This window comes from Portunus trituberculatus, chromosome 18 (genome assembly GCF_017591435.1).
Source record: "Portunus trituberculatus isolate SZX2019 chromosome 18, ASM1759143v1, whole genome shotgun sequence".
NCBI lineage: Eukaryota > Metazoa > Arthropoda > Malacostraca > Decapoda > Portunidae > Portunus > Portunus trituberculatus.
Genome location: NC_059272.1, coordinates 14,837,374 through 14,853,742, shown reverse-complemented (window position 1 = coordinate 14,853,742; position 16,369 = coordinate 14,837,374). Strand labels below are relative to the sequence as shown.

At 44.5% G+C, this 16,369-nt stretch overlaps 2 protein-coding genes across 4 annotated transcripts; one reads left to right on the top strand and one right to left on the bottom strand.

Annotated features, from left to right (window-relative positions):
* Window positions 1–537: 537 nt before the first annotated feature.
* On the bottom strand, window positions 538–12,858 carry LOC123505694. 3 transcript variants are annotated; one of them, XM_045257342.1, is made up of 7 exons: window positions 12,319–12,858; window positions 10,563–10,814; window positions 6,718–6,934; window positions 6,262–6,372; window positions 3,315–3,389; window positions 1,823–2,545; window positions 538–922 (listed from the first exon to the last, which is right to left on the bottom strand). In XM_045257342.1, the coding sequence occupies exons 1-7, from the start codon at window positions 12,360–12,362 to the stop codon at window positions 773–775; spliced, it is 1,572 nt and encodes a 523-aa protein (XP_045113277.1). In that variant the 5' UTR covers window positions 12,363–12,858; the 3' UTR covers window positions 538–772. The 3 variants fall into 3 exon arrangements, with proteins under 3 accessions (XP_045113277.1, XP_045113278.1, XP_045113279.1); XM_045257343.1 differs by lacking the exon at window positions 12,319–12,858 and adding an exon at window positions 11,791–12,067; XM_045257344.1 differs by lacking the exon at window positions 10,563–10,814 and having other exon boundaries at window positions 12,319–12,840.
* LOC123505695 (sorbitol dehydrogenase-like) lies at window positions 12,847–15,088 on the top strand. The gene is made up of 5 exons (XM_045257345.1): window positions 12,847–12,997; window positions 13,284–13,468; window positions 13,973–14,151; window positions 14,275–14,396; window positions 14,623–15,088. Exons 2-5 carry the CDS (start codon window positions 13,318–13,320, stop codon window positions 14,771–14,773), a joined length of 603 nt encoding a protein of 200 aa, XP_045113280.1. The 5' UTR covers window positions 12,847–12,997; window positions 13,284–13,317; the 3' UTR covers window positions 14,774–15,088.
* Window positions 15,089–16,369: the final 1,281 nt, after the last annotated feature.

Below are 16,369 nucleotides of genomic sequence, written 5' to 3'. Positions count from 1 at the left end.
TGCCCGATTCTACTAAGACCATCCAGAACCCCGCCACCGCCCAGCGTATACAGCAACAGCACACCTGCACCTCCACCTGCCACCTGCCGCCTGCCACTTACCGCCTGCCGCAGTTCCGTTAGTCACTTCATCATAACCACACACTCACAAACGTTTATTAAAACGTCGCCAATCAGAAGAGAAAGTCAGAAATGTTACATGGTGTATGCCGTGTATGCCGTCACCGCCGCACGTATAACTATATACACCATAACACACACAGTCTTACAATCTCCGCAGGCTGCGAGTCATCCATCAGAACTCAGCCAGCGTAGCGAACCACTTTCAGATACTTTATAATATATCGTCTTACCTTACCATGATGAGTGCTCCAATGTGTCTCGGTCTACAGCAGAAATAACACTCACAACACTCACGACACCAGCAGATACCAGGAAGTCACACTCAGGGAGGCTTGCACACCGACCGCTGCCCGAACGTCCTCGCCTGGCACTCAAGTTATAATGGTTCTCCAGCACTAGTATATAGACGAGGAGCTATACGGGATAATGAGGCATTTATTGAGGTAAATTATGTACAGTTTACAATAGCGTTGCTTACATCCTTCATGAAACAACACAATTTTTAACGATAAAGAGTACAGAACTGCAGAAGAACAGCAAAGTATGTATAGGAAAATAGTGTTCTCTTCTTTATATATTATATATGCATACATTTCGAACTAAAAAGAAATCATATCACAGGCGCTCAATCTACACGCTTGCGTCCCTCCTTACCACAGCCACCGCTCTGCTGTCTGGTAGGCTGTCTGGCGTGGCCTCCGTAGTCGCTCTTGTCTGTAGAGCCGCGACGGTACTCGTGGGTAGAGAGGTTGCTGCGGTCGATGCGGTTTCTGGGGTTGGTACAGCGGTGTTTGCGGTTGCTGGAGTTTGTACGAGACGCGTCACACCGGAAAATAAATGTTTAGCTTAGTTTCTTGCATGTGGTCAGTTTTCTTTCTTCTTAAATTCTAGACTGTCATGATTGTTCTTTTATGGAGGGTTTCTGAAGCTGCGGTTTGTGCGGTGACAGGATGAGAGCGACAGGAGGAGCAGAGGGCGAGGTGATGCACGTGCTGGATGCTGGGACAACCTACGCAGGATTAGATACAGTACAACACGCCCATGCTGGTATGCTAGTGAGTCTTAGGTACTGGAGACTAGACAGTGAGGCTTTTAGTGGCTAGGTGGCAAAGCAGAGCACCAAGCCCGTGTATGCTGAGTGTTGGAAGCAAAGTGCTAGTGCGGACATGAAAGAAATACAAGATATCATACAGTCGTTCATCTAGTCGCTGAGTCGATGAAAGGAGGAGACGTCAAGAATAATACTGTCGGGATATAATACTGTATAATGTCTAAGGGATGAGGTGCGTCACTGTACTAACGAGCCATCACCACTCATTATTAGAGGATATGGTCTTGTCTGAGGGTCGTGCTTACTCTCTAACATCAATATAATGGTGAACAAGTAACATAGTAACAACAGGGAGGGTAATGAGAGGTTAGGGGCAATTTCAGGGCCAGGGAGTAACGGTAAGGGTAAGAGAGGGTAACAGGGACTGAGTTGCTGTTTGAAGGTACAAGGTCTTTACAATATCGAGGCAAGTAAGCAAGTAACATCAGTATGTTCTGATTGATTGGAGGAGGAGGAGGAGGAGGAGGAGGAATGGGACCGTTATAATATAACTATAAAATAACAACAATAAGGAGGTAAAGTTATTTCGGAGCTACACGTAGTAATAGTCACGGGGCGAAGTGGCAGCGTGCGGTCTGTTCACCAATACCTGGGCTGTGGTGGTCCTGGTGACGTAGTAAGGCAGGGTTGTGGTGATGTATCTGTCCACGGTGCTCACCACGTACGCCGGCACAGTAGTAGTGATGTAGTTGTTAATTGGGTGAGTGCTGGTTAGATGGATTTCAGAGACGACGGTCGTGGTGAGATAAAGAGGCACTGTGGTCGTCTGCGTCACCACTACCTCTCTCAAACTCGTGGTGGTGATGTACTCCGGCCGCGTCTCCGTCTGCGTGATGATGACCTGGTTGTACTCAGTGTTGGTGATGTAGTGAGGAACCTGGTGCGTCTTGGTCACGAACACATCCTCAAACGCAGTGGTGGTCAGGTGAGTGGTGACGGTGGTGAAGTCAATAGCGGTAGTGGTGACGAAGGTAGTGGAGGTGATGTATGCGGTGTCAAAGTGAGTCTCCGTCAGGTAGGTAGGGAGATGGGAGGTCTCAGTAAAGGTGGTGTAGAAGGTGGTGTAGACGGGCACCTGCTGGGTCTCGGTGTCGGTGAAGTACTCGGTTCGGTAGCGGGTGTGGTAGACGGTGGTGACGATGGTGCTGTACACGGGCACCTCCACCAGGGACGTGTCGGTCTGGTATTCTGTCTCGAAGCGGGTGTCCGTGATGGTGGTGTACACGGGCACGTCCTGGAACTCCGTCTCTGTAAGGTACTCGGTTCGGTACTCCGTCTCGTACTCGGTATTGTAGACAGCCAGTGGTGTGGTCTGCGAGAGAGAGAGAGAGAGAGAGAGAGAGAGAGAGAGAGAGAGAGAGAGAGATGACGGAGTTACGGTGAGCTGAATGAAGTATACGCTAATTAACTCTTTAGAACATCAGAACATATCACTGAATATGGTAAGATACAAAGAAGCCATTAAACATACATCTGGCACCCCCTCTCTGTTACCATACATACACACACACACACACACACACACACACACACACACACACACACACGGTGAAACTTCCTACATGACTGAGTTGGTTTCAGGACTTTCTAATCCCTCATCAGTTTACTACAACATAGAACGCTTTGCTACTTCTCTCGAGTCACCAGTGTTGACTCGAGAAGACACAACGAATTTATGCTCACTCACTACAAAGAAGATGTCACTGCATTAAACAAGGAAAGTCAAGTGCACTGTTGTCACCCCTGCTATTAAAAAAATAGTCTGTCTACTCTAAAGTGGATCTTGGGTCTAGGTCTGAGTGATGTCCTAGAGGAATGCGTGGTTGTCAGATCTTGAGGAAAACCGTAAGCTGTCCTTGTGATAAGTGCGTTGATCAACAGAAAAGATGTATTACTCACATAAAATAAATTATATCATCAATAAACTACAATATGTTTTGAACCCAAGTGTCACTTTAGAGTAAACAGACTATACAACCTGTTAATTATGCATCAACGCTTGAATGTATGTGATATACGGTTACACCCTTCTTTCCTCCTTTGGACGTGAGGAGCGGGCGTGAAGAAGAGGTAGTACTCACGTAGGTAATATACTGGGTGCTGAAGTGCGTCACGTAGCTTACCGAGGTGTCCGTCACGGTCTGGGTCACCGCGATCTGTCGGGCAGATACGCCTGTCATTAAAGGCTCCGAGAGTGAAGGAATTGTTGCTGCTCCCTGTACTGTTCTTCTTTGTCTATTGCTACTGCTACTGCTACTACTACTACTACTGCTGCTGCTACTACTACTGCCACTACTACTACTACTAATACTGCTACTACTACTACTACTACTACTACTTCTACTACTACTACAACTCCTACGAATATAATAACACTACTCTTATTAGCATCTTCATCAACCCTATCGTTCTCTCTCTCTCTCTCTCTCTCTCTCTCTCTCTCTCTCTCTCTCTCTCTTATCATGTCATCAACATCGACATGAGCTCCACCCTACCGACGCTATTACTCTCCCACACTATCACGTATCATCAGCTTGTGTGTATGTTGATCACGTGATAGCGCCGCCACACGCCACCCAAGCCTTATCGTCTACCGTCGCCTGATTTCAACCCCGATGGCTGTGGTCAGTTGCGGCGCAATACTCTTTCCTTGCCTTGCCCTGCGCTGCCAGAGGTTTTCTTGATAGTGCTGATACATCGCTTTGACTTTGAGCCTGTATTCCGAAACACTTCTGCGCCACATCTCTGCTACACATAAATAAATAAATAAGTGTAGTGCCTATAGTTAAAGTTATGCTAAAATTTTTGAGGGTGTGTTTATTGTTCTGTCTTCAGTACCATGACACATTTCCAGATTCATTTTCCTTACTGTTTGGTGACTTTATACAGTTTCAGAAACTTATGTGGGGATTAAATAGTGAAGACTGTGGCCAGTAGTCTTCTGACCTCCATAGACCCTTCCTGTTTTTTTTCTTTTTTTTTTTACTTATACCATGTGGGCTTTTCACGGTAATTTATGGGCTAAAGGGGATACTTTTTGGGGTACCTCCTATCTCAAAGCCTACCCGCTATGAAACCGTTGCCCCGAGTGAGGAAGCCCAACCTACACTCGGACCGTGGACAGGATTCGTTATGTAATAAGATTGTCTAATCGCACCCAAGCCTCATGGGTTACCGGATCTTTACATCATAAAGAGAGCAAACAGTCTTGATAACCGGGTACTCGTATCTGTGGTTTTCAAGAACAGTCTTTTGAGAATACTGGCCTGTATTTTGAAATATTTCAGGCTGGCAAGTATTTTCAAAGATTTAATGGGTAATTAGTCTGTTTGTCGGGTTTCCATGGGTATCTTTTTTATTAAACAATCCGCACACGTTTCACAACACTCTAATAAATCCACATCCATGGGTTGTTGTGGCTGGGATGATTCATGACTTAGCATGGACGAGCCTCACCACCTGTCGCCGCCTTGGGGTGTTATCGCGGCGGGGAGCAGAGGGAAGGGAGGGAAGGAACGGAGGGAAGGGTGCTTGTTCCGCGCCGGTGATCGCCAACCAAATTTACTCCAGACACGCTCACTTTCATTCAACTAGTAAATAAACTACAGCAGAATGGAAGGCTTTGGACTTTCTGCGATGTGTTAAAGTGTTTGTTCTGCGCCATCGAGTGCTGACTGCCAGTGTTTGCTCACTTTCAGTGTACAAGTAAACAAAACTGCACAAAGAGAGTAAGGAAGGCTTTGAGGTTTCTGCGATTTGTTGTTTCCGATGCCCTCCACTGATTCGTGTTTGCAGAACGAGAAACGCTGCTACCAATTTTTCACGCGTTGGTTAGCTCCTGGTTCCTTGTTTATCTGACAGAAGCGGAGTTAATGGAGCAAAGCGAATGATGAGAACGATTTGCATTCTACACATAAACTTCCGTGAACGAATTATACAGTCAGAAATCAAGAAAAATGAAGCGTTTAACCCCTTCAGTACCATGACGCGTTTCTATATTCATTCTGGCTACTATTTGGTGATTTTATATAGTTTCAGAAACTCAAGTGGGAGATTAAAATAGTGAAGACCGTGGCCGTTAATCTTCTGACCTCCATAGACCCTTACTATATAATATCAATAAAATGGTCTGATCGTACACAAATCTCAAGGTAAAATGTGTCCCAGTACTGAAGAGGTTAAGTGAGGTGAGGGTGACTTGCAGCTTCGGTAGATTTTGAAAGTCTTGGGCGACGATCGGTTTGGACTTAGATTTATGTTCACGACTTAGTGTTGAGAAGAGCAGCTGAACGTACCGCGAAGGGTAAGAAGAAGGAGGAGGAGGAGGAGAAGGAATAAGAAAAGGAGGAAAAGGAGGAGAGGAAGAGCGAGGAGAATAACAACAATGACACGATAAAAGACGAGAGAAAATAGAGGAAAGCACTAATAGAAAGAAAGTCAATATTCATTCCTTTCACTTTTGTACCACGCAGTTTGTGTGGTGGTGTCATTTTACAGTCTTTGTATTCCCCCTCCACATCCTCCTCCTCCTCCTCCTCCTTTCTCTCATCTTCTCGCTCTTCTCCATGACTGGCTGCTTCCAGATGCCTCCCTCTCAGCCACTCCACCGATCGTGACGTGCTGAAGACGAGACAAATCACCACGCACGGGAAAGTAAAGCACGTTGCAACTCTCCCCCTCCCGCTGTTCATTGTCACTGTCGCTTCTTGCATCACTGCTTTCTCTCTTTCTCTCGACTTTTTCTGGCTTGAAATTAGAAGTTTATTTGGGAATGATAGCTTATATTCTGTGATTTTTTTTTGTCGTTCTACTACTACTACTACTACTACTACTACTACTACTACTACTACTACTACTACTACTACTACTACTACTACTACTACTACTACTACTACTACTACTACTACTACTACTACTACTACTACTACTACTACTACTACTACTACTACTACTACTACTACTACTACTACTACTACTACTACTACTACTACTACTACTACTACTACTACTACTACTACTACTACTGGCCTGGTCGTAGCTGGTGTGGGTGAGTGTGATGGTGCTGAGTCGAGTGATGGTGTTCTGTGCCCCGTAACCCGGCCGCAGCCCGAAGTCGTCCCCTATGTTCTGGTCAAACACCTGAGGAAGAGAGAAAGAACGAAGGTGAGTGAGTTACTTGCTTATAGGTGATACAAAAGTGTTATTATGTTAGCTAATGGTATTTATTCATTCATTCATTAGATCTCCACAATTCTGCTTCCTTATCCATGTACTGGAGTCTGCCCAAGGACTGAATTCAAGGCAAACTCTAGTATCTTTACCTCTGAGTGAGTTACTTCTTGGTGATACAAAAGTGTTATGTTAGCTAACGGTACTTATTAATTCATTTTTTTTTTTTATCTACATCTCTCCAATTCTGCTTCCTTATACATGTAATAGAATCTGCCTAAGGACTGAATTCAAGGCATACTCTAGTATTTTTACCTCTCCGAACTGAAGGTACTGGTTGACGGGGCTGGGCAGACCTCCCGCCTCCCGCTTCTTGGCTCCGGTCTTGTTGGTTCCTTCGATCTTAGGTACTGGCCGCGGGGAGATCTGAATGCCGGACACAGCTGAGGCGGAGCAGGAGGCCGCTGCCACCACAAGCAAGAACAGTGGTAGCAGCAGGCACCTGGAGGACGTCACAGCAGACATGATGGATCTGATGTGGGGGAAAAGAGACGAAATGCATGTGAACGAGTATTCTCCTGCCGTGTGTGTTTCTATAGGCGGAAACTATCAGTCATTTAGGTGGCATTTGTCAGTATAGTTGCAATGTCAACGAGTGAAAGTGATACACCGCTGCCTCCTGTAGGAATCACTGTAGAAAACGCAAATCACCAAAAGCATCTCACAGCAAACCACAAGCATTAGTCAAACACTCCTAAAGACTGCTACAAGAAAGAAGAGTGAGTTGATTGTTAGCATAGAGAGTCAAGGCTAGTCAACAACAGCTGGTAAATGGCAAGACAGCAAGTAATGGCAGTGTTTTATCACCACAAAGCTACCATGATTACAGCCCCCAGCTCGCAGCACCCCGAACCAGACCAGCAATCATTCCAGACTAACAGCGGACCAAGGGACAGCTGCTCATAAGGGCTGATAATGAGAATGTTATCGCGTATATCACCCAAGGAACTTACTAAGAGAGACCCTGCAGGAACACACGAGCACCTCCTCACACTCCATCATAAGAGAACCACCTAAGGCTGAGTCTATCTATAAATGAGCTTATCTTCCGCCGCCACACATCCCTCCAGCTACAATTTCTCGGTGCAGGTTGAAAAATACAGCCAAAATACAAAAAGAAAGTAAAATGTCCTAGTGTTTTCTTACCCCTTCGAGGCAATTCAAGAAGCGAAAGTCGTAAATTGTGCCTGATATCAATCAGAGAGAGAGAGAGATAGATAGAGAGAGAGAGAGAGATAGATAGATAGATAGATAGAGAGAGAGAGAGAGAGAGAGAGAGAGAGAGAGAGAGAGAGTGGGGAGGGACATCCAAGCGAAGCAGTGGTCCACAGTCAACACACTTCACACACATTAAGAAGGGAAGAACATTAAACAATAGCGTCATGCAGCAGACCTCGTGCATTTCAAACTTTCTAAACTATAACAGTAAACATGAAGACTCCCCCCTTAACGTGCACGTGTCCGGGAGGGTCGTAGGGGGCACCAAGGCACGCCCCTGGCTGTGGGAAGGGGGAAGGGAGGGAGAGAGAGAGGGAAAGAGAGTGGGGAAGAGAGGGGAGGGGGAGCTGCAAGTAAAGTAACGATGAAACATTACATACAGTAAAGATAAAAATGTAAACGTGTATCTCACCTGTGTTTTCTTGGAGGCGGCTGAAGTAACTCACAACAACAACAACAAATGGAAGCCACAGCGGTAACGACAACAATGACAACAATAACAACGATGATTAGAAGGGAATGCAGCAACTGAAGTATCTATAAAACTACAGGAACACTAAGAGAATTGAAAAAAATAAAGACTTATGTAAGAAAGGAAATGAACGAGCATACTTAAGACTGGAAATGGTAAGAGATAATGAGAAGGCCGTAGTAAAAAAGACGAAGAGAAAGGAAAAGGCGACAGGGAAAGTAATGGTTTCTTTTTTACAGCAGATGCGTGGCGGGGCGAGTCCAGCGGCGGGAGTAACGTCACGCGCCCATCACAAAAATGACGTGTGTGGATTGAATCAGGACAAACACTCCACACACTCCACGCACACACCCTGTATTTGAATGTGAAGCAGTGACCCCGACGATAAAATCAGATATTGATGCACCAATGTCAGAAATGCAAACAAGAGAGACAAATAAGCAATTTTCGGGTGACAACCTCAAAGCGACATCCACAGCACAACACAACACACAAAACAGGAAAACTCTGCCACAAACAATCATTCACGAGAAAAGAACAAGATACTTAAAAAAATCTGTCAAAAAATAAACAAACAAAACCCTGAATAACCTTAGATTTGATAAGAAAAAGATAATTAGTTAGAGAAAAACCATCACAAAATAGAAATTCTTAAACCCACGACGCTGGACACAAGGCACACTAAACCTGACCACCTCCAGCAATTCTAAAAACCGTCACTGTGAACACGAGGGCACTAAAACCACCACAGCAGAATTAGAGCTTAACGGAACACCACGCAGAGGAGAAAACACAGGTATAACTGCTTAGTGCTATGAGTATACAGGTAGGAGCGACTCAGAGGCAACAAGGAAGTACAAGGAACCTCTGAGGAGCGTGAGAGGCGGCTACTGACTGAAGGAAGAGGCAGGTAAGGCGCTCCTCTACACCTCACATCTGCCTCCTTTCACCAGCCATCGTTCGCCTCACAACCCTCCCTCCTCCTCCTCCTCCTCTGCACTCAGTACCCCACCTAAACCTTCTCCCCTTTCCCCGAGCATTGTCTTCACTCTCACTATCTATATATAATTTACCAAATTTGTGTTTTTATAGACTCATCCTCCCTACAGCGTGCCTTCATCATCTCTATATACATGTCTGTCTTCAATGTACACTTTGCAGACTTCTCATTTCGTCTACGTCATCTATACTTTTAATTTCTCAAGTCCTCGCTACCTGTAACGTTTATATAGTGACACCTGCCCGCACCATATACTGTGTACTTAATCCATATTCCACGTAGGTCTAAATGGATTCTTTCCTCCTTTCCCTTCTGTGTACACTTTCCACCGGGTTCGTGCACACTCCCGTACACTTCCGCGCACAAGTCAACATTGCCGTCACGCCGAGAAGTGTTCGTAACAAAAAGGTGTATATGTTTTTCTTGCGCAATATAGGAAGTTTAAAAGCGGACGTAGAGTGGACAGGTATCTTTCTAATTGTAGTTAAGCGTAGAGGTTATAGATGGACTGGCTTCAGGGTGGAAATAGCGCTGAAAGAATCTATCTGTCATTGAATCGTCCATAGTCAGTAAGTCAGGAATTCACGGATTTTCAAATACATTCAAAAGAAAAGCTCATATATTCGAATTAGTCATCCTACATACACCCACCCACCAACCCACCCACCCACTCACACACACACACACACACACACACACACACACACACACACACGCTCCGGTAGCTCAGTGGTTAGAGCGCTGGCTTCACAAGCCAGAGGACCGGGGTTCGATTCCCCGGCCGGGTGGAGATATTTGGGTGTGTCTCCTTTCACGTGTAGCCCCTGTTCACCTAGCAGTGAGTAGGTACGGGATGTAAATCGAGGAGTTGTGACCTTGTTGTCCCGATGTGTGGTGTGTGCCTGGTCTCAGACCTATCCGAAGATCGGAAATAATGAGCTCTGAGCTCGTTCCGTAGGGTAACGTCTGGCTGTCTCGTCAGAGACTGCAGCAGATCATACAGTGAAACAGTGAAACACACACAAGCCAGAGAACCGGGGTTCGATTCCCCGACCGGGTGGAGATATTTGGGTGTGTCTCCTTTCACGTGTAGCCCCTGTTCACCTAGCAGTGAGTAGGTATGGAATGTAAATCGAAGAGTTGTGACCTTGTTGTCCCGGTGTGTGGTGTGTGCCTGGTCTCAGGCCTATCCGAAGATCGGAAATAATGAGCTCGTCAGAGACTGCAGCAGATCAAACAGTGAAACACACACACACACACACACACACACACACACACACACACACACACACACATGTAAGTGGAGCAGGGCAGGGGAGGGGAAGGTAGGAGGGATAACAAGCGAGGGTAAGACACGTGGCGGTTGCGGTGTTAATATAAAGCGGGGAAGTAGCGAGTGGCTGTCATCACCTGTCTGGACCGTCACAGTAGCAAGTAGCGGCCCCAGCACCCAACACCTGCAGCTCCCAACACCTAGCACCCAGCATCAGCACCCAGCATCCAGCATCCACCTCAACTGCCACCATGCAGCACGAAGACGAAGACGTGAAAATGAAGAATGTTGTCACCACTATGGGGCACCAAGACGTGAAAGTGAAGAACGTGAGCGTCGTGATGGTCGCCGTGGCCAAGCTATCGATAGTGAGTACCGCAGCTCCCACTCTGAAGGAAAGGTCATGCTTGTTCTTTAAATGGTGTTCAGCGACTGTCTGGTCTCTGCAACTGATGATAGTTGTGGGTTATATTTCAACAGTTCATCCTGTTATGATTTCAGGAAGAGTTTTTGGACTAAGGCGTGACTTTATAACATGTGCATGGCAGGCATAACATGATTAATCTTCCACAAGGTCTTTTGATAAGTTTTCTAAAGCAGAAATAAATTTTGCAAAATACGAAAATAAATATTACTGAGACAGTGTAGAAGGAAAAAAAAAGGCAAGAAGCACATTATTATGAAATTTCTCACGACAAAAAGTTGACTTAAATCTCGAGTAATAGGAACATGTTCTTAAAAATAAGGAGCTTTACAGGATATGCTGATAAGTCATAACACCAAAACTTTTCATAAACTTTGCATAATAGGAATATTTTGATACAGAAAAGAGAAAATTTTATGTTAATGAGACAGTGCAGTAGAAGAAAAGAGAAACAAGACTCAATATATTATCGCCAAATTTTTCGCAAGAATTTTTCATAGTTTCAGTACAATAGCAAAATCAATAGAAGAAAATATATCCACCAGACGTTGTTTGATTTCTTTTACTCACGCATAGAACCGAGAAGCGGATCTTTGCTGTAGTAAGAAATCTAGTAACTTTCGCATTCATTTCTACTGTATTTTGCATTTTCTCTTAGCTTTGTGTGTTATAATCTGTTGGCAATTTTACGAAGCCTGTAGAGAAGAAGAACTCAGATTGAAGGAAAAGTGAGACTGCTGACCGTGACTAAATGGACTCTCAGTTTTGTCTACTTGGTGGTTTTAACGTGAAGTGACATGACGCTGACAAAATAGGAATCCAGATAGAGAGAAAATGTTAAGCACGGTAGAAGTGAGACAGCTAACCGTTAATACACTCCGGGTTCTGTCATCTTGGTAGTGTTAGCATATATGGTGAGTTTATGAAGGGGCAGTACCAACCTTCCTCCATCACCTGGCCGCCCGATGGTCTTGTCTGGCGCGGGAGGTGTGAATGAGTGGCGAGACAATCAGTCAGCCGTGACAAGTTTCTCACGCGACGGTAACAGCAGCGAAAGGCATCATTGTAGTATTGTGTTACAGCTTCTATATGAAAGGAATCGTATTCATATAGTGATAATATGAGACAATGAAATAAGGGGTAAAATTAATGTAAGTTTAAGCCTCATTCTAAATATTCTAAACGGTAGTGCGAATGTGATATGTTGATATACTATTGGGCAGAATAGTATAAAATAAACGTGAACATTATTAACGTTTATGTGCATCTCTCTCTATTTTCAGCAAACGTACGAATACTGCAATGAACTCGACTGTGACGGTGAGTGTTTCAGCCCCGCGGTGCAACCCTCTTTCCTTCACTCCACTGACATCCTCCACAGTCAACATATTATCTACCTGCTGCCACTACTACTACTACTACTACTACTACTACTACTACTACTACTACTAGCATAATTACATACTTACCTATTTCCACCAATCATCCCAATCCATGAATGTCTAATCTTCATTTAAAGCTCCCCAATGACTCAATACTATCAGTCCAGCAGCAAAGCCACTACTACCCTTGAAAACATAAAATGCTCCGGTCACGTGCTTGCTGGTATAACGTCTATCTTCTCCTTCCACACAGATGTTGTCGTCAAGATCTCCAAGGTGTGCATTTGCGAGAACGACGAACATTATGTCTACGAGGGGAAGCTCGGCGGCATGGAGGCGAAGATGCCGTGTGGGGTGTGCACTGCTTGCATGGGCACTATAGCCCACTGCGGAAAGAATGTCACCGATTTCGAGATTGGTAAGGCAGCAGGAGGAGAGTTTGTATGTCTAACCTTCCATTCACTGCTCGTTCACATCACTTGATCCCCACATGATTCACCACCTCACTCAGTCACTTGTGTCACTCATCAAACAATAGGGAGTTGTTGACGCAGATTTTAAATACAGACTCAATTAACTTTGGACGCCTCTTCTCTTCCCCAAGGTGACCGCGTGACCATCGAGCCAGGGTCCCGTTGTGGCTGTTGCGAAATGTGCATGTCGGGCTGCTACAACCTGTGCGAGGAGTCCACCTGCTACATGGCTGAGAGTGTGGAGGCGGCTGCCTCGCCAAGTACTGCAAGACCAAGGCTCATCTTGTGCACAAGTACGATGACGATAAGATGTTTGTGGTAGTAGCAACATCAGCATTACTGATAACAGTTCTAGTAGTAGTAGTAGTAGTAGTAGTAGTAGTAATGGTGGTGGTGGTAATAGTAAAGTAAAACAATAAATAATTTGAATGGTCGTGGATGTAAGGTGAAATCAATAGTATACATGAGCCAGACATGAGGGACAAGGGTAAAGAGGCAGGGAAGGATGGGATGAATGAGTTGCTGGGTAGGCGAGGCGGCAGATTAAATTAGGGAATGAGTGTGGTTGGGTCACTGCAGACTGCCGGACTGTGTGTGTGACGAGGATGGCGCCATGGTGCAGCCGCTGTCCATGGCCCTGCACGCCTGCAACCGCGCCGAGGTGTCCGCTGGATCGCATGTACTTGTGTCGGGCGCCGGCTGCATGGGCCTGCTGTGCGTGGGCGTCGCCAAAGCCATGGGGGCCACCAAAATTATGGTCATGGGTAAGGTTGCCTTGTCTCGCGTCACTGTGTTCGTAAGTCTCACTGAGACACTCACTAAGTTGTAGCCATGACAACCAGCTGCGGCGATCACGACCATAAGTCCTTGAGTGGTTGGTAGGGAATGCGGGCCTGTCTTTTGCTACATCACCACACAACTCATGTGTTATGTCATGGACACTAACCAAGAAGCAGGCTCGCATCGTCCTCCCAAGTGATGCAGCGACAGATGTCCTGATTTACACCTCTGTACTCGTACAATAATTAAACTTTTAAGGCGGTAGAAATTTTTCTTTCAGGCAACATACAGTCAAACACAACTTTTCCTAAACATATATATATATATATATATATATATATATATATATATATATATATATATATATATATATATATATATATATATATATATATATATATATATATATATATATATATATATATATATATTTTTTTTTTATTTATTCATTCATTTATTCATTTATTCATTTATATGTTTCTATACAGACGAAAATGAAGAACTCTTGAAAAAAGCATGCGAGATGGGCGCTGACTGCACCATGGTACTGAACTGCGACACAGACGCTGCGAGCCTGGCCAAGAAAGTGGAGGAGGATATGGGTTGCTGCCCGAGTGTCTCTTTCGAGTGCACATGCACCCAGAAGGGCATGAACAACTGCATCCACGTAAGTGTACTGACTCAGCTCTTCTGTCGTTAATTCTACTCCTCATGAAGACAAACTCTGCCTCACACTATTCGTCGATCAGCATATGAGTTTTTATATAATATTTCTCTCTGGTTTACACAGGCGACCAATGCGTGCGGGACGATCATGCAAGTAGGAGCCTGTAGCGAGGAGGTCACGCTGCCTCTGTACCTCGCCACCTCAAACGAGATTGATATCAAGGGCATTTGCTGCTCAGCTAATTGGTGAGTAGCGAGGAGCGAGGACTGGACATTCTTTGATATCCTGTAAATCATTATGAATCATTTCTTATCTTCTCCATGGCTACTTCACTCCTTCCTTAGGTTACCCTTGTTGTTTTCTTTCTCTTATCCATCTCTTTTCAAACATTTCTCCCTCGTGCCTGCGTCCCTTTACTTTCCTCGTGTCTGGCTTACCCTATATCTCATTTTTCTCTATCTCTCTCCTCAGCTTCCCGACCGCCATTGAGATGATCGAGAACGACATGGTGTGCGTCAATAAACTCATCTCCAAGTGCTGCGATTTCGATCACTACCAGGATGCTTTCGACTTCCTCCACAACAATGACGACTGCATCTGCTGTGTCGTGTCCTGTTGCTAGACATACTACGACTGCGAGGCAAGGAGGCTGTCTACTGCTGCTCTTGCTGCTTCCAAGGCACACCTGTAGACTCCATAAAGACTGCAGCCGCTTAAAAAGAGGAATGATTCGTCACAAATGTTTATCCTTCTCCGTAATGTATCGCAGCGAGTGCTTGATGGGATTTAGTCACAAGAGAAGTGATAGGGCATGTTCCTTCTTTCTCCTTTCTTGCATGAAAAGTTTGTTTTGATGCGTTTCTTTCCTTTTACATTTTTCCTTTTTTTTTTTTTTTTGCTACTGCTTCGTCTGTTTCATTTTTTGTTGTTCCTTCTAATCTTCCTCCCACCACCACCACTACTAACATTACCACCACATCAACCACTACTACTACTACTACTACTACTACTACTACTACTACTACTACTACTACTACTACTACTACTACTACTACTACTACTACAACTATTATTACTATTACTACTACTTTTACTACCACTACTACTACTACATCTTCTACTACTACTACTTCTTTTACTACTTCTCAGTATTTTGGATATCATGCCTCTCAAGTGACACAGGCTGATATTTTGCCATGAAAAGACGTCAAACACAAGTGATTCGCAACTTTTTGGAAACCTCGCCGAACAACGATTTTTCTTCGCTCCCATCATTGCATCCCTGGAAGAGCTAACAAAAACTAATAACATCCTTAATTCGTGCACATCTTGCATGAATACTACCACACTACAGCAAAATTACTACAGTCACCTTTTCCTCCTTTGGTTTAAACTTTCCTATTCACATATTACGCTTTCCTGTACCACCACCACCACCACCACCACCATCACCACCCACTATAGCTACCTACCACTCAGCTGCGCTTCGTTGCCTACATCTGTTGGACTATTTATTGCTTGAACCTCCTCACGTATCTGGTTACCTGAACACTTACTATCGATAAACACTTGTATAATATCAAAGCCACACACTCTTCACGACTCTTGTTCGCGTCTATCTTGTATGTAATTCATGTAAACATTTACGAGCGTGCACATGATAAGCATGGACTTTAAAGTATGTTGGGTGTGCACGGCAGAATAAAACGCTTAAAACATGCAAGTACGTAGCCATACTGCTGGGAAAGGAAAAGGAAAGGTGTCGTGTGTGTATTAGTGAGTGTGAAAGCTGTGGCAATAGTCTCGTTAAGCAGTTTTTTGGTGTTGTAGAGAGTTCTTCACTTTAATTCATTTCTTCCTTTAATTCACTTAGTAATCTAATGACTTTAAATTCTGCTTATCTTGAATCCTTAAGTTGGTGTGACTATTCTTATTCTTCTAAGCAGTATTGTTAGTGTGACAGTTTTTTTTTTTTTTACGTAAGAGGGGAAACTGGCCAAGGGCAACAAAAAAATTGAAAAAAGGCCCACTTAATTGCCAGTCCCCTTGCAGGTCAAAAAGTCAGCCGAAAGAAAGGAACAAATGTTTGCTCGTTTGCCTGTTGCTTTGCTGTTAATCGGACATTCTTAGTTGCTTTGATTCACGATTCCCACAAAGATATTACTAGCAAGAGGTTGGTGGAGAAGAAAGAGAAGGGGCCTTACAGATGATGTGTAAC

Coding starts and splice junctions, on each gene's coding strand:
- LOC123505695 (XM_045257345.1), top strand. CDS start 13,318: ATGGTGCAGCCGCTGTCCATGGCCCTGCACGCCTGCAACCGCGCCGAG. Junction 13,469..13,972: donor CACCAAAATTATGGTCATGG/GTAAGGTTGCCT, acceptor GTTTCTATACAG/ACGAAAATGAAGAACTCTTG. Junction 14,397..14,622: donor ATTTGCTGCTCAGCTAATTG/GTGAGTAGCGAG, acceptor CTCTCTCCTCAG/CTTCCCGACCGCCATTGAGA.
- LOC123505694 (XM_045257342.1), bottom strand. CDS start 12,362: ATGAAGATTAGACATTCATGGATTGGGATGATTGGTGGAAATAG. Junction 10,815..12,318: donor GGGATGATTGGTGGAAATAG/GTAAGTATGTAA, acceptor CCTTTCCTTCAG/AGTGGGAGCTGCGGTACTCA. Junction 2,546..3,314: donor GCACCCAGTATATTACCTAC/GTGAGTACTACC, acceptor TCTCTCTCGCAG/ACCACACCACTGGCTGTCTA.